General features: G+C 37.3%; 1 protein-coding gene across 6 annotated transcripts in view; it reads right to left on the bottom strand.

The window, feature by feature from the left end:
• Positions 1 to 17,805, bottom strand: part of LOC121855842 (S phase cyclin A-associated protein in the endoplasmic reticulum-like) — a 69,995-nt gene extending 52,190 nt beyond the window's left edge. For 2 of the 6 annotated variants that reach the window (XM_042350996.1, XM_042350999.1), the window contains exons 1-10: positions 17,704 to 17,805; positions 16,454 to 16,519; positions 14,547 to 14,655; positions 12,334 to 12,444; positions 10,890 to 10,993; positions 9,632 to 9,778; positions 7,993 to 8,910; positions 6,565 to 6,696; positions 3,172 to 3,336; positions 1,544 to 1,624 (exon numbers count right to left, since the gene is read on the bottom strand). In XM_042350996.1, coding sequence (XP_042206930.1) covers positions 1,544 to 1,624; positions 3,172 to 3,336; positions 6,565 to 6,696; positions 7,993 to 8,910; positions 9,632 to 9,778; positions 10,890 to 10,993; positions 12,334 to 12,444; positions 14,547 to 14,655; positions 16,454 to 16,495 — 1,809 coding nt within the window. In that variant the 5' untranslated portion in view covers positions 16,496 to 16,519; positions 17,704 to 17,805. The remainder of the gene's footprint in view (positions 1 to 1,543; positions 1,625 to 3,171; positions 3,337 to 6,564; positions 6,697 to 7,992; positions 8,911 to 9,631; positions 9,779 to 10,889; positions 10,994 to 12,333; positions 12,445 to 14,546; positions 14,656 to 16,453; positions 16,520 to 17,703) is intronic. The other 4 variants (XM_042350997.1, XM_042350998.1, XM_042351001.1 and 1 more) reach the window with 4 other exon arrangements.

The following is a 17,805-nucleotide window of genomic DNA, read 5'->3' as shown; positions in this document are numbered from 1 at the left end:
AATAACATTTTTGATCATGCCAATAACTACAGTACTGTACTGTTCTAGACTAACTATTAAATTTTCAAAACATGCAAAGAATTACAAAAACTTAAAATAAGTAACAAGTTGGAAGGAGACTATGAACCTGATTCTCAAAGGGTTGAATGTTAAACATCTCCCATTGTTGTGTGGCAATGTGACAAATGGCTCTCTAAGTCTGCAGCACTAAGATGGCAGCCTTAATGATACTGTACTAAGATTTTTCCTTTATTACATAACTGGTACCTAAATTTATATTGACAATCACCCATTACAGGATCAATGCTAGTGTACACTCAGGGTCAATAGTTCTCTCCCTCGTGGTGAAACCGAGTCACAGGTATGAGTCACCAAACAGACTTCTACCCTGACTGTCATCTGGTGCAATGTTTTATCTTATTTGGGGTCGATGCTTCATGGGAGTGAGACTTATGACCTCGGGTGTACCTAAACTGTACCAAGACTCTTCTGTTTCTGTTATTCCCACTTACAGAATAAATATATGAGAACCTTTGAGGATCCTGGTCAGTGCTAGTAAAACACTACGGTATTAACGCAGGCAAATAATATCAGAACAATTCATTCGGTAATACTGAACAGAAAAATCCAAAATTTGTGAAGTACAGTTTTCCCTGAAGTACCGCATTTACAGAATGAAAGTGAATGGCTGGTGAAACTTAAATTTGGAACCCTGTAATTTCAAAATAAACTGTTACCCTTGAAATTCAATATATTTTATTGTTGTAATGCAATTATAAGGATGTTTTACAGTTAACTGCATAATTCTCATAATACTGTATAATTTATAAAGTAAATTACTGCACTGTAATTATGCAATTGTATACCCGTACATGTATGTTCATACACTAAAGGAAAGACACAAGTCCACATGCTTATTTTTAAAGGTTATACATAAGTTTCTGCATCTCATTACACTGTACAGTAACTCTAATGGTACACAACCCAATAACAGTTTTAAAAAAATCCTTTCATACATAACGAATTCAGTCCCAAGCCACTTTATGAAAATGGTATTTTACTCTAATTACAAAACTTGCTTCATGTCTACCCAAGTACCAGACAGTAAGAGTCAAGCTTTAACACAATACTGTAGTACTGTACATGAGAAACAAACACGGGCTTCTAATACTGTACTATAATACTGCTCTCATATTACCAACTGATATCTTCATAATGGTGATGTTACAGTTGGCCAAATAACATAACACCTTGTAAATTTGGGGAGCGGTGTCTTTTGGGGAAACAAACTACTGTATAGTAGCAATGACATTTCTAACCTTAATTCAATAAATTTGTATTGGTTAATTGTGTACTGGATAACAATGCTGTCCACCATTTACATGAATAAATAATTTTGTTCCCCCATTCAGGCAACTATCTTAAGACTAAAAGTTCAATTTTCAGTGAGCCATGTATAAAACAGTTTATCTATCAAAGGGTATTAAGAGGCACAACAATACAAAGAACAATGCATGCATCATAACCTAGCATGATGCCTTACATTTGTCCATGAGTTGCTCCCATAGCCTTTGCTCATGCGTGAGTCTGTGAGGTTGCTGTTGCCACGAACCAAACCTCTACTCTGTAGGATGGGCACACGACAAGCCAGTGAGATAATGGTCATAATCGTCCCAATTATATTCAAGGGCTGCATTTTTAAAACATCTGACCCATGTCCAATGATACTATTTTCCCTTACACCATACTAAATCTAGTTAACAGATTTACAAATATGCAAACCAGTTGAAAAATCTTTCTTAATAAATCTAAATGCATGAGGTAACCTTTAATCTCTAAATGAGGCACATTATCAATAAATTTAACTCCATGATGATGTTTTTAAAATGCAGCCTCTATACCCTGACCAGAAGGATCCAACAGATACTTCTACATTCATCTACACTTAGAGGGCAAATTTTTCAATGAAGACAAGAGAATGAGATGGGTTAGTATCTACTGTACTACTAGTTTCTGAAAAGTACTGAATTTATATAATGTAAAATTTACCCAAAAAATCAAATAAATCCAGAGTGCATAATTGTTAATGTTCTTTTCATCTAAAGTATCTAAGTTTTTGAAAATACTGTACACTCCCTCCAGCAGCTGATGAGTGACCAAACATAGAACACTGCCTCAGTACTACAGCCTCAACTCCTCTCCACACTTACAGACAAGCATTAACACTCCTTGGTAATGCATGTACTGTACAGAAGACCTCTACATGCTGATGCACCCTACAGTACCGTATTTAGAGCCCACATAAACCAGTCATCACTTGTTCACATAGGGACCAGAACATGTGGAGAAGAGGAGAATTACTTAAAACAAATACAGTATACACAAGTAAGAGTTATGAGGAGGGAGGGAAACAAGAGAGAAAGGTACAAAGGGATTAATAAAGAATTTATAATGGGAAAATTATTGTGACTTAATGTAGAGTTTGAGAAGTTTTCGAAAATGTGACCAATGGTAAAAATCATCTATGGTAGAAAGAACACCAACTTGACTTATTCCACAGTAGTTCTGTTGAGGGCAACCAAGGCCAACTGGACTACTGGCTATTTTGTTGTTATCAATGAAAAATTGTGTATTTCAGAAGTTGCATTTACTGGGAAAATGTATGAAATAAAAAATTCAATCTCACACTTATAATGATTAACCTAAAGCTTACTTTATACCCCAAGTAAGAATAAAATTTAACAAATACTGCATCGAGTACACCACCTCATGAGTGGTAGAGGCCATAAATTCTTGTCAAATAACTAAGATTTTAATTAGCCCTACATTCTCAAGACACCAGTTGAAGCACTTAAGATATCAGCCTGAGATTTCTGTATTGATGATAATGATGATGATGTCATCAACAATTGTATAATAAATAAAAATTGAACAGAGGAAGAAGAATCATAATTATGTCTGCAAGAATAAAAAATGAAAAGTTGGTTTACAAGAAGTAGAGGACAGCCAGATTATCGAGGTTAATTGCCCACTTTATAGTCATTGTATGAACTCCTCTCATATGTTACAGCTCGGGGTATGGCATACAAGATACTGTGGTAAAAGTTTATTAGTTTGTATATCTAAAAGCACCAGCAAGCATCCTAAAACAGCATGGTTATTTTTGCGTACCGTTATGCCCAGTGAAGAGTATGATCTGGTGATGGCATTAGGTGCCGAGTGTCTGGATCCACCACTGCTACGAGCAGGATCCAATGTCTGCCTTCTTATCAGTGGGGGACTTGGTGTTGCTTTACCTTCACCCACTCTTCGGTAAGTTAGTTTCCCACCAGCACCCTGGTGGCAGCAGAGTTATAAATACACTATGAAACAGTCTCAGAAAGCAAGCTGTCCATTTCCTATGAGTAACACATCCTCGAGTCATTGACAATATGAAATTAACTGACCGACTTCCTATCAAAAGCACAGGAAACTGAAGTTCTATAATTAATGCTACTCTGCAGCTCTTAAACCAGATTTAAATCTACTCTCCTACTGATTATTCCTTAAATACTCCTTATATACATGTGAGTCAAAGTGTTAGTTTTAGCAAGAAGTCACAATTAAAACCTAAAAATTAGTCTCCCTGCAAATGGTCAATGTAGAAAAATATATCATGAAGAAGGCTACAAAACCACATATATTTCAGATACAATGAAGCAGCCAAACCTGTCCTGATTAAATCAAACTACCTTGGTACAGTACTATATCATTAGGCTAGGGTTGAGTACCCCCGACCCCACCCCACCCCAGGAAAATAAATTAAAAAAATATATATAATAATAGTAATAAAAATAATCTTGGCACTTCTGTTCATGGAATTTTTCTAACAAAGACCATCTAGCAATTTCACTTTTGTCAAGGATGACTCAGTGACAAGAGGTACAAGTATCAAAATACAGTATAATTAAAACACAAAAAAAAACTATACCAAGTACAGCATGCACCTTAAAATTATCAGGTTAGGTTAGGTTCTCAAAATAGTTGCGAATAAGAAAATCTGTGAATGACATTTGCTGACCCGGGGAGTGGGGAGGGGGTATTCATGTCCAGAGAGATGTACAGACCTTTATGTGTTGGCCATTAGGACCATTTTATCTTTTAACTGTATTGTATATACATGTACTGTACTCTGTGTGTGTGTGTGTGTGTGTGTAGACATGTACAAAACACATAGAAATAATTAATAATGGGAAAAACCCTCTCACAAATAATCAGAAACAAGACAACAAAATTTATAAAATATGAGTCAACTCGTAAGTACAGTTAACTATCTCTGGGAGCGTCAATGATCACCTCTTTGTTTATACAGCACAGTTAGTACCTGACACATTATGCTCACACACATTAAATAATACAGTAGTTTGTTTACTTCTTGTATTTTATCTTATCTTTAATAAGTTTGTGCATCAAAGGGAATAACACCAAACTCTTTGATCAAATACCACTTATCAAACAGTTCCATCTGCCAACTATAATAAGCCATACCCCTCTATTCCTAGTTATATGTACACTCACGCAGTCTGTCGCCAGGCTGTGTTTGGGAGAGCAAGTAATGTGTATAAATAATTATCAGAATAATAATTCCACAAATAAATACACCTTTATAACATAATCATTCCAGTAATACTACACTACAATACAACTACACTACTTTTAGCATGAGAGGTTGAAGGATGACTCTCCATGGCGACAGGTTAATGCGTACTAGCCACACTGAGCCCACCCACGCTACCCTGCGTGTGGCGTGACCACCAACTAGTCATGCTGGAACCTTATAACCCGCACTGGGCATTCAAACAATTTTGCAAAAGGGCGCACGTTCCGGAACGTCAACCGGGGCGCCCTAGATGAACATTCCGGAACGTCAACCGGGGCTTAGGGAGTTAAAAGAGCTCAAACTTCAATAAAAGTACAGTACAGCCGACCCTTCAAATTTGAGGGGTTTAGGTTCTCAAAATGGCCGCGAATAACATTTGCTGACGGGGTTAGGGAGATTTTTACTTGTGTAGAAAGGAATGTATATTCCCTTTATGTGTTTGCCCTGAGAACAATTATTTCTTTTACCTGTATTGTATAAGTGTGTGTGTGTGTGTGTGTGTGTTTGTTGGACAGACACACACACACAAGCACACTATAAGAACAGCCCAGTCCCAGCCATTATAAAAATTATCAACAACTCATAATCAACCAGTGTATGTGTTCCCTCCCAGTCAATCTTACACTTTAACACTGTCACTAGTATGTTGAAATGCCCTGTAGTAAAACCTTCTCCCCACTTATTATACAGTTATTATACATCATATTTGTATCACTTATGTTATTTGTCAATCAAGTGACCCATTCCCCAATTATGTAACTGCATATTTTCAGCCTTGCGGCTGCCATGCTCTTTCAATAAACCGTTAGTTATTATTATTATTTTTATCATTATTAAAATGCATACAAATAAATAATAATGGGGAAATCCTCTCATAAATACTGAAATAAGAAACACAACAACAAAATGTAGTGTAGAAAAAATGCGCGTATACTCTCAAGTGATTTGTTATTAAAGTTGAGATGGTCGAGTTGCCAGCTGGTGCCAACACCAGCTGGGTTGATATGTAGATCAAAATTACAGAATTTCTTTCATAGCCATCTAGCTAACCCAACATGAAGGATGTCGGTAATTGTTGTGTAATACTGTATTCTTTTTCACAACATGTATGTTGGATGGTGTGTGCATGTAAACGAGTAAAAATAAATGAAGAAGGTTACGTATAACTACCCAAAAGTACGAGTTGAAAAAACCATAACACCTCACAGCTTGGCCCAGTACAATAGTCTGGTGGTTACAATGATGAGCTATCCTAGCTACAATAACATGTTAATCACTATTCTATCAGTAAACACTATTAATAAGAGTAAATCCAGTGAAACATGGCAGGAAGCGAGGTGAGTTACAACTGAAGACGATAATCAGTAGTCACTCCTTTCACACGCTCCCATTGCCAGGCACACGTATGGGAGACATAAATGACCTTTTCTCTCTTCACTTGTTTGGGGGCCTTCCCATGGCTGGACGAAGGTGGTTGAGGGCGTTTGGGAGCCATCACAAGCACGAGGAGCACAGTTGTTAAGAGAACAGAGTAGCACACGCAAGAGACGTACAAGTGTTTATCCCGGACTGAGGCGAAGCGAGGGCATGGTCCAGTCTCCTGGGACAAGAGAGACACCTTGCAGGATGCCACAAAACTCGTACTGGCCGCGAAAATGCCGGCAACTTTGAAACTATCTGCAGACATTTTATGGCATATCCAGGGTATTGTCCGCGAATAATAGAGGACCGCGAAATAAAAATCTGCAAATTATCCAGGCACGCTGTACGGTACAGTATTACTTTTATTGATCATTTCAAGCCAGTTTATTGATATTGATGCAAAAGAAATTAATTCAGCGAGGTAAATTAACTTCTGCAACATAAATAGGCAGCTGAAAATTATAGAAGATTATAAGTATCACATACAGTACAGGAAACCTTACCTGCTGTTTGGTTATATTTGCCTTGATGTCAATTGATCTGGGAACAGAAGACTGTCGGCTGTTGGCGCTCATGGATCTGTGCTGTTTCTGTGGGGTCCTGTTTTGGTTGTAAGCCTGGCGCACTTGTGATGCCTACATGGACAAGGTTTACAAAATCAAAATTAATTATCATATACACACAAACGCTCCAAAAAGTATCTTTACGGAGGAGTTCAATGAATTTCAAAATGAACACCGACTCCTGTTGTCTCGGTAGGGTTGTCAAAGTCCTTTGTGTCATATTGTCTAACACAAAACAATAAAAGATACTTTTTCTAGCATGTGTACAGTTTATAGTACTTAAAACCTGTTAATGTCATCAAGGTGTTACTGAACTTATCATTAGTCAAGATCAAATAATATTCTAACTAGTTGCATTTCCAAGGTTTAAGAGCAACACCTTACCAACCACCTTATATTGTTGTGGGTCTGTGTGTTATGCTAAAATACTGTCTAATACCCTGACCACCACTTCAAAGTACCACTGATACAGCAGAGTGCAAGGCAGCCACAGCTCCATATAACTTGTTTACTAAATACACACAGTAGTATAGAGAAGTAACTGCCAACCAAAAAATTGACTGTATTAATAACCTATTTTATGAAAAATTTTACCATTCTAAATATGAAATTTAAGAATAGCTATCCTGTAGTGCATAATTTTCCATTATTAAATTTTCAACATCAATTATATTTTACATGAGAGTAAATATGGAAAAATAGGACAATCAGGCAACTGGCTCAGTCAGTGTGTGCCTGGTGGTGCATAAGTGATAAGTATACTCGTCTTCACACACACACGAGTTTGAGGAGCAAATTATAACGTGATTGAAGGGGAATTATGACATATTGTAAACTTATTTGTAGACTTAATAACACTGAGTATAAGAGAATAATGAATTTAGTTAGTGTTCAGGTAGGTTACTAAGGTTATTACACACATTCATGATAGTTATGTATCTACTTTACATGATTATCCATTTTACAGAAGCCTCTTGGTCCCACACTTTATAGTTGAGAAGGTACTTTACTGTAGCCAAAATTAACTTATATAAGACACAAACTGTCACTCATCAACGAGGCTACAAACTTTCCACTTAAGACATGCTCAAAGTCACAAAAGCAACATAGCCACATACTATATTCTTTTAGCTACACAACTGTCATGGTAAGGTACTTTAATGTTCACCTCATCAAGCTACTGTGCCTGTTTACCCTTCCTTTCTTATAGTGTCACTCAGCAATCATCAAAGAAATTCCTTTACTCTAATATCTTTCAACCAAATCATCTCATTATTTAAGCTTCTATTATTTGCTATATTGTACCTAGATAATGAATAAATAAATAAATAAAAAATAACTAGTCATGTTTTCTTAAGCTATACATACTTTGTTCATATTTACGGTTGGTCCAGGTTTCTGCGATGAATTTCTTCCCTGCAAAATTTCTGCACACGAACGTTTTGCTTCTCCACTCTCACTTGTCTTTATGTCGCACTCTTTCACTTCTGTTGCTTTACAAGAAGGATCATTCACCTTATTGTGTATGTTATTATCTTTTGGTTTTGTGGCTCCCGATGCAACATTGCTTCGTAAAGATTTAGTCTCCTTGGACTTTGGACTGTCTGCATTTCTAACATGAGTACTCGGTTCCTTTTCACCGTTCGTCTTCAAAGGGTCTTCAGAGTTTTCCACACAAATATTTGGTTTACAAGAACTCGTTGCTTTGTCCTGACACACACCATCCTCATTCACTACTGTCAGAGATTCACGCTCATCTTTGTCATTATTACTTAACGCTGGTTTCACTTTTCCGTCTTCAGATGACGTATTGTCTTCCATCGCCTCTATAAGCTTCCCATTCTTAACACAAATGTCTGTTATTTTTATATTTTCACTTGCACTATTTTCTTCTTTTTGTTCCTTATTTTCTTCATCACAGTTCATGACTTCATTTACTTCACTGGTCTCATTTCCCTCACATTCATTAACCTTTTCTAAGACTCTCTCTATTTTTTTGGCTTCTTTATTCTTAGCAATACCTGATAACTGAGAATTATCCTCTTGTTGTTCATCTATACTTGCCTCATGTACAATAATGACTGGCTTAGGCGGTGTGGTTACTCCCGATAACATTCTCATATCACTCGCCAATACATCATGTTTAGACGTCTGGAACTTGTCGCCGGTTTTCTTCTCGTGGGAAACACCGTTCATAAGACCCGGACGTTGTTGTTGTTTAGTGTCAAATGTGAGTGCTCTTCTTACATCACTGGGAGTCAAAATCTTGCGATCGTGCTGCAAAGCCTGAAATGGAAAAAAAAAATGCCTTTTCCACAATTTCAATTTGTCACAGCTTTCTCATACAGACACCCTCTCATTAACTTGCTTTGAACTTAATGTCATCTAATTAAACAATCTGTCTCATATTCTTCAACCCAAACCTCTTAAAATGTTTCACTTTACATTTTCTTTTTAAGATCAAAGTTTACTTTAAGGATTTTTCTTACTGTGTCTACAACACAACTCGGAAGGGTTTACACCCAAACAAATAATTTCTCACTCCATCATCACTTGACCCAACTTGAAAGTACATTTCAGCAGACCACATACAGTAAAATAATCTAAATATAAAAAATTACAATAAAAAACTTACAGTATTTACAGTTTTGTCTTATTTTCTAGAGGGTGCAGTGGCCACAGCACTAACCTGTCTCCTAAGATTCCCTGGCTTGTATCTGGGACACCCTAGTCAACCCAGCTATGAATGGACTATCAAGTGCACTGCTGTTTACCAGAGGCTTTGTTTTCTGTGCACTGCCCATCACACATATCATACACACTTTCACTCTACAGTACAGTACATCCTAATTCATCTGCTCATGCCCCATCAACTTTAACTAAACTTACTTATAAACAACAGCTCTTCATAAATGTGTATCAACTGTCACTCAAAAAGTTGCATTTAATTAAAGAATAATAGTAAAAGAAGAATACCCCCCAAAATATAGTACAGTATATAACGCACCTTCCCAGGAGAAGATGTACGAATTTCCCACGTTAAGGAGTTGGGTCGCTGAGGGGGAGGTGTGTGCTCGTATTCCCACTTCAACTTTAACCATTCTATCAATTTATGAAAGTCGTTGCTGTAGCGTTCCAACATCATGATGGCTTCCTGTAAATGAAAAGAGTCTACTTAACATCTTATGCATTTATTCAGGTAATCAACGGTGGCCATATCCTTCATCTGCATTTAGTGGAGAGTCAAATATCTTTAACTATGATCCACAAACTATAATGGAAGTCTAATATTATCGAGTCACAAAGAGTATAACAATGTTTCAGTGTAGCTTTTGGGTTCTTTTGATGGGAACCTTTGTATTGTAAATTAAGGGAACTAGTTAAGATAACCTTCATGCTTCCTTGCCAAGGGGAGGTATTTAACACCTTCACTACAGGGACACCAATTTTAATACAGTATTCAATTTGACAAACACCAGATGATTTGATTCAGCACAGTGACCCTCATAAACAAAGGGTTAATACTGTATATGAAACACCAAAGAATCCGGATCTAGGATTATGCAATGATGCGAACATGGAATTTCATCGTGATTATATTTTCAAATCGATCAACATTTACTGTATGAGGTTGATATGCCTCCATACAACACAAATATACAATGACTGAGATTCTTATGCTTCCATACACAACAAAGTGTCTCCAAGTATATTTCTAAGATTTACCACAGCTTTTATACAAGTTCTAATGTATTACCGGTAAACTAAATGAATCAATAGCATTTTCATAAACTAAGGCTAATGCATAACTTTACAAATCCACGAATCCTTCCTTCCATCACTCTCTCTCTTACATAGTACAGCTACTCCTCGACTTACGACCACCCCAGTCGTACCCAAATCTTTTCAAATTACCTATTTTCGAGTCCCGACGTTAGTGATTGCACTGTGTACTGACAAAATTTTCGTTTGTAATTCCCTTTAAAATGGCTGGTATGCTTAAAAGTGAGAATTTGTGGTGCTGAGAAGAAAAAGAGACACCCATTTTAGATTTTCTATGTATTATCTTCGCATTTTTGACTTACGACCAATTCGACTTACGACCTGGATTTGGGTCCCTAACCCCGTCGTAAGTAGAGGAGTGGCTGTATATTTCATCAATCAACTAAACACTGTACTGACAAACATTGTGATGGAAGAACATAAAAAAGATATACGTACCTGTATATATAACTATTGCAGAGTATCATCCACAAATAACTCACCTTGCACTCCACAATACTTTCATCATCCTCACACGTTTGATATATCTCATCCACCGCTTGCTGCAAATTCCGGAAAAGAAAACCCCAGTGGCGAGCGCGTAAACCTTGAACAAAGACAATCCATATTGTTAGGTCAAGCTAGCCCATGTCACCTGAGAACAAACAATATAACACATAAATAGCTGTCAACAGGGAGAAATGGCCCCTATTACTGTATTACCATATTCGGCCACATCTACAACACCACCAGCCTGGTCGTCAATAATATCTTCTTAATTGTAAAAAAATAATAAAACTAAAACCTCCACATAAGCGGCCTTCTCTCTCCATACGGTTCGTTAAATAGAGGTTTCACTGAACATCCACAGTCTATTTCTTTACTTCCCCTTCAGCTACTCCCAATAATTATTTCCCTTAACCACCTTCAGTATATCACCTGTAATAGAAACTAAATAGCTTCATCTGTTAGAGGTAGGTAGTCAAGGGAATGGATTCTCTTGGGGTCTTGTTGTGGAAGGGGACAGAAGAGAACAAATGGTATAGAAACAGTTCAGAGATATTAAAAGACAGCCAAAGTGGGGGGAGGTCTCGACTGCTTTCATTTCTAGCCATCCCAGTCTGCAATAATGTAACATGGTTATAATTTGGGGGGAAAAAGTAAAGTGCTTGGTTATTTGGTTCTGATAATTTTACTGATGTGGTACAGTTTCAAAGCTTGCAGATTAAAGTAATATGTTTGAGAAAATTACAATTTGTTTTTGGTAAATTGACCACGTAAATGTCATCAAAATTTTGGACTAAATACAATTCCACGTAAGAAATTCCTTAACACATGGTGGGAGTGTAAGGAACACATGCCTCCTCATAGTACGTGACCATAAGGTACTGTATGGAAAAGAGTTCAGGTGTGGGAGTGAGAGGAAAATCCCTGGTCAAGAAGACCTTCTGTGTCACCAATGAGGACTTGACTATGGGAAGCTAGGATGGTCTGAGGAGCAGCTAGAAGCATGTATGAGACTGGTATATTGAGTCTGAAGGGCAAGTGGGGTAACAATACTAAAATAAGGCGAGTCACCATTGAAAATTAAAATCAGAGTTGTGGCTCTATCACTTTGTTAGGCTATACTCTGCCTCTCATATGGCAAAGATGAACAAGTTCTGTACAGTATTGTGGAATAATGTTTTTCCTTTTAGTCTTCTCCCTAAGCGTTCTTATCCCCCTCCAGCGTTCTTATCCCCCTCCAATGTTTATAGAGTAATTCTAGTTACAGTAGAGGCATGACAATCCAGACCCCTAGTACACATTGCCTTCTTCAGAACTCAATCTCTGAACTTTGAAATCCAGAGGCAAAGATCTGATCAATGTAAAGACTCCCAAAATAATGACGCTTCATTATGGAAATGCTTAACACAATCAGTAATAAATCACTAGTACAGGACTTACTAGCCTGTGGATCACGTCCTGCTGATGCCGACCTTGGCCGTTTGTCCTGCTTGGAACCCCGCCGTGGAGCCATCTCTGCCACTCGCCTCACTTCTCGGTGGCGGACAACTGCTGATAGTATATATTCACAATTAAACATGGAGTTACTTGGTTTGCATAATTAGTAACACAAATTCACCTATTTTCATTCTGCAGACAATAATTAACCATTAGACCTGTGTAAAGGATCAATACTGTACACACATCAATACACACAGTGAATCTTGTTTCTCTTGTTCCATCAAAACCTGAAGAACATTTATTGAAGTATCTCCCTCTTCTCTCGTAACCGATTTTGTACACACCAAAATGATACGTTAACTCTAAAACATTCACAATAAGATATTTAAATTATTTGTACCAAATTTTGTTCAGCAAATTTTAGAAATGTTGTTACAGTATTTTTACAAGTCGACAGTTTTGCATTTACACTAAGATAACCTAAGTCACCATGAAATATCCGTAATTATATTAAAAAACTATTGCTCATGTATTCATCAATGTTTGGGTCCTTTTATGAACATGTGTTGCATTTTTTATTTAATACATCCAGCGCCTATTTTGTTCAAGCTTGGGAACTGGAGAGAGGAGCCCCTAACTTCTCCCACTGCCCTGGGTGATCCATGACCACTGATCTTTCCTATAGTATGCAAAAGTTTTTCCGGTACTGTACAATTTTAGAAATGATTTATGCTCCTGCACTTACCTTTCACATCGATATACAGGTACTGCATTATGTACGTACACTAAAAATTAATAATTATCATGATTATCCTATTTCTTAAATAATGTAAACTATTGTACAGAAAAAAAATATGAAGAACAATCAAATTTCATCATATAATAATTATACTGTAAATACTAAATATAAGTACAGTACTGCAACTTCAAGACTACAGAAGCAATAACAAGAAAAATACTGTATCTCGGAAAGGAGAGGAAATTGTACATCATATTTATAGACTTAGAGAAGGCAGTTGGCAAGGTACCATGTGAAGCAGTAAAATGGGCAATGAGGAAGCTAGGAGCCAGTCAAGGAGTGCCTTGTTTGAGCTGTTATGGATTATGAAGGCTTAAAAATCTATGGGAGAGTGAATGGTGTGGATAGTGAGGAATTTGAGATGAAATCAGGAGTCTGTCTGGAAACCCCTTACGTTTATCATGATGCTGGCGGTAATATCATAGGACTTTAGGACTGGTCTGCCTTGGGAGTAGTTGTATACTGATGACTTACTGCTGATATAAGATATTACTGAAGAGGCAATGGAGAAATTTAGGTAATGAAGGATGGAATAAAGTTTATAAGGCAAAAACAAAAAGTAGATGGTGGGTACACAAGAGGTGCAGTGAAGTAGATGGCAGTCTGTTGCTGACTTTAAACATCCTGTATGCACAGGTAACCATGTGGCCTTAGCAAGGGCAGACAAACTCAATACAGCATTGTATTAGGGATATATCCCTGGACTGTGTCGATGAGTTCTGTTACCTAGGAGCAATGATCAGTGCCAGTGGGGTACTGAAGCCAGTATAGTTGCAAGAGTCAGAAGTGACTTGAGGATGTTTGGGGAGTTACTGCTTTTATTGGTGCCAATAAGACCTTCCCTCTGAGTGAAAGGAAAGTTGTAGGCAATTGGTGTGAGAAGTGTGAGGTTGTATGGTAGTGAAACAAGGCCAGATGACACAAGCAGGCTTGAATGAGCTGAAATGAGAATGGTGAGGTGGATGTATAATGTGACACTGAAAGACAAGAAAATCTGTTCAGAGATAAGATGGTGACTGGGTAATGAGAATACAGTAATTGCAAAGTTTTGTGTAGGGGTAGGCTGAGATGTTTTAAGCAAGTGAAGAGAATGGATCAGACCAAATGGGTCAAACGATGTGCAAGTCTAAATGTGGAGTGGGGAGAGCCAGGGCACGACAAAAATGACATGTAGAGAGGCTTACAAGAAATGACTTTAGTTAAGAGCACCTGAGAAGAGAGACTGCATGAAAGAGTGCAGCATGGGGAGCTGCCATCAGATAATCACAGTAACTCATTCACGTGTGGAAGATAGCTGCAAATGTTGATGATGATGTAACCTGCACCTCCTACATATTATCACTCTGAAGTATCTGCACCTGCTAAATGGCATCACTAAGTGGTGTGACCTGAATTCCTATACCAAATGACTCACCAGACTCGGTGTGTGGTGGGTCCTGAAGGAGTAGCGAGTACGCCACAAGGTTGCGAGCCTCCCTTCCTTCCTCCTGGAGGCGGGCCTTGACACGTTCCACAACCTCATCCTGAAATAAGCCTTATTTTAATTTAAATATTACAATACAGTACTTGCACTTATTAAATAAAGCTGCTACTGTACTACAGGTACAGCTGAGTGACCTGATAGTAACAATATTGTCTAAGGGACTTCCACAGACTTACACATTAAATATTGCACAGTACTGTACTCCAATATAGAACTGTATTACTGTATTTTGAAAGCTTAAAGAACTAGTACTGTATCATCATGAACTGCAGAATATGTTATCAATATGAGCAAAAAGAGAACTATAAAAATATACACAAAACTGAACAATAGCCAGAATAAGGATAAAGTTGACCACACACATATCACACCAGATCTTAATATTTCCCAGCTAATGGAATACCTGTTCAGTCTACAGTCATTTATAACAAAATTGCAACACCAGTGGATATATACAATTACTATCTTAAAAAAAATTACACTCCAACACACTAAAAAGCTTCACCATTAATGCCTGCTTCCTAATATAAATCTGATGTGTTGATACCTAACCAATTAAGACATGAAAGAGAGTTTAGTTCAGTCCCACCACTTGACTTCTTCGTAGCTATTTCTTGACATGATCTCTGCTGCTATACTCGTTTTAATAAATAGGATTCAATGACAATGAAGGAAATTGGAAGAAATGTATTAGGAAACCATTTATACTTTATCTATAACCAAACAATCCTACTGTATGGTCCTTTTGGTTAGGTTAGGTTGGTTCCTTGTAGACAGCTCCATAAATGACTTTCTAGGCCAGTTTTCCTTTATTCCTCCATTTTTCACCTTTGATAGCAGTGATTAAAGGCAACACATAGTACAGTATATTATAGTATATTATTCAAGTCTGAGAACAACTAACAAGAAGTACAGTATGAATGAATGAGCAAATAGTGTGCAGGTTTTCACCAATAACCATAAAGATTAGTGTACATCACATTCCATTTACGTTTCTTTACTAATAATGAGTCGATAAGATAGATCTAATGAAAGGCTTACTGTTCTAATGTAGGCACATGCTGGTGGCAGACATAAATGTAAACTTCTGGATTGTACACACCAAAAGAAGAGTGATAAACCTTATGCTCTGAGATATGAATATTATGCCTGTGCTTTACAAGGTGGTTAATACACAGGCTGCTCCTGCAAGCACTAAGGATGACGTCTGCACACCACAGTACTGTGTGTGTGTGTGTGTGTGTGATAAAAATAATGATAATAATTAACAGTTTATTGGAAAAGTTTTGCAGCCCGAAGGCTGAAAATATAAATTAGACAAAAATGTGTGTGTAAAATAATAATAAACGGTTTATTAATAGAGTTGCAGCCAGTGGCTAAGAATATACAAGCTTACATGTGATTTAGACATAATAATATACATTTAATACATTTACAGGACTGTACAGTACATGAATCAGGAGCTGTTTATTATTTTGACAATAGATGGGATGGTGCTGTTCTTATATCTATCAGTGCCGGCCCTTATGGGCTGAATTTTGTTGTAGTGGCGGACTGCGAGAGGTGGGTGGGGGACTGCCAGTGGCAGTAGGTGGCGATAACGAGGATGGTGCAGTAGCTCACTGCCAAATCCTGCTAGTGCGTGGTGGTGGAGGTCACTGAGGGATGGCATTTCCAGGATGGAGAGAGCGTTGTGTGTGTGTGTGTGTGTGTGTGTGTGTGTGTGTGTGTGTGTGTACATTCATTTATTAATACTGCACTGTACTGTATATTAACCTTTTATTTCTTTATTCAAAAAAGGTTGTACTACTGTACAGTACAGTACTATATCAACTTACCTGTGAATCTGCATTGTGGGTGTCAGTGCTGCCTCCCTTCATGACGTTTTAGTATTACAAGACCATCTGGAAGATGAAAATACACAAGCTTTAACATATGATGCTGCAGTACTGTACTGTAGTGCCATAACAAATATGGTATTCATACAACACTGAACTGTTATAGTAACTATCATCTAAATAAAAAGAAAATAGGCGCAGCAAAATATTTTAAAAGTAAATTGTGATATGAAATAAACTGTGATAAATCTCATATACATATGTTACTTATATTATTTTGACGCATGGCCCATACGTCCTAACCACCATGGCCCATACGTCCTAACCACCATGGCCCATACGTCCTAACCACCATGGCCCATACGTCCTAACCACCATGGCCCATACGTCCTAACCACCATGGCCCATACGTCCTAGCCACCATGGCCCATACGTCCTAACCACCATGGCCCATACGTCCTAACCACCATGGCCCATGTCCTACTTTCAAAATAATTAAGGTCTGGGATTTTGTTTATAGAATAGTTTTAACTTGAATGCCTATGTAGTTAATGAATCTATCGAGGATGCAAACAATAGACTAAGCCACGGTCTTTGGTGAATCTGTGTTCTGTATTGACAAAATCTATCACTAAACTAATTCTGACTTTGTTGGAATGAACCACTGACCAATACTGAAGGTTGGAGGTACATACAGTATTTTGAAGTTTGTTCCTGCTAGAATAAGACAACTTGGTAATAATTTTTTGTCAAGTTACAGAAGCCACAGCCTATGATTAAATAATCTTTCGAAATTAAGTCCACAGTCCATAGGGTGGTTTTTCTATTGTATGACACTGAATAACAATATAACCAGGTATATTAACCACACCTGTATATATAAATCAAAAGCTACTATCTTATATATACACATTTTTCTCATACAGTTCAACACTAATATAAATTGTAATGGTAAATTCTGTAGGCAAACATTTTTACCCACTATTAACAAATACACCTGTTCTAACACCTAGGTCACTCTTATACCGAGATTAATCAACTACCATTAAAATTTGAATCATTATGGATCTATAAATAAATAAATCAATCATTATCTTGATATAATATTTTAAAGACGCAAAAAACGATAATTTCTGGTTCTATCCCCGACCTTCAGCAGGACAGCCTCCATCACCTATATCCTGTAACACATACCACATCTTTATTATACTTAAACGACAGTACCGTCAATAATATCGCTTCTAACTCACATTGCTGATAATGGTTGCCTGAATATATCCTTTGTCTACATAAGAGGACGGAGAAATACTCGCCATTGGTTAACACTGTACAAACACCAGACACCAACTGAG

This window comes from Homarus americanus, unplaced genomic scaffold, assembly GCF_018991925.1.
Source record: "Homarus americanus isolate GMGI-L3 unplaced genomic scaffold, GMGI_Hamer_2.0 scaffold14072, whole genome shotgun sequence".
In the NCBI taxonomy this organism is placed as follows: domain Eukaryota; kingdom Metazoa; phylum Arthropoda; class Malacostraca; order Decapoda; family Nephropidae; genus Homarus; species Homarus americanus.
Note: the sequence above shows the minus strand (reverse complement) of the source record. Positions and strands in the feature narration are given on the sequence as shown.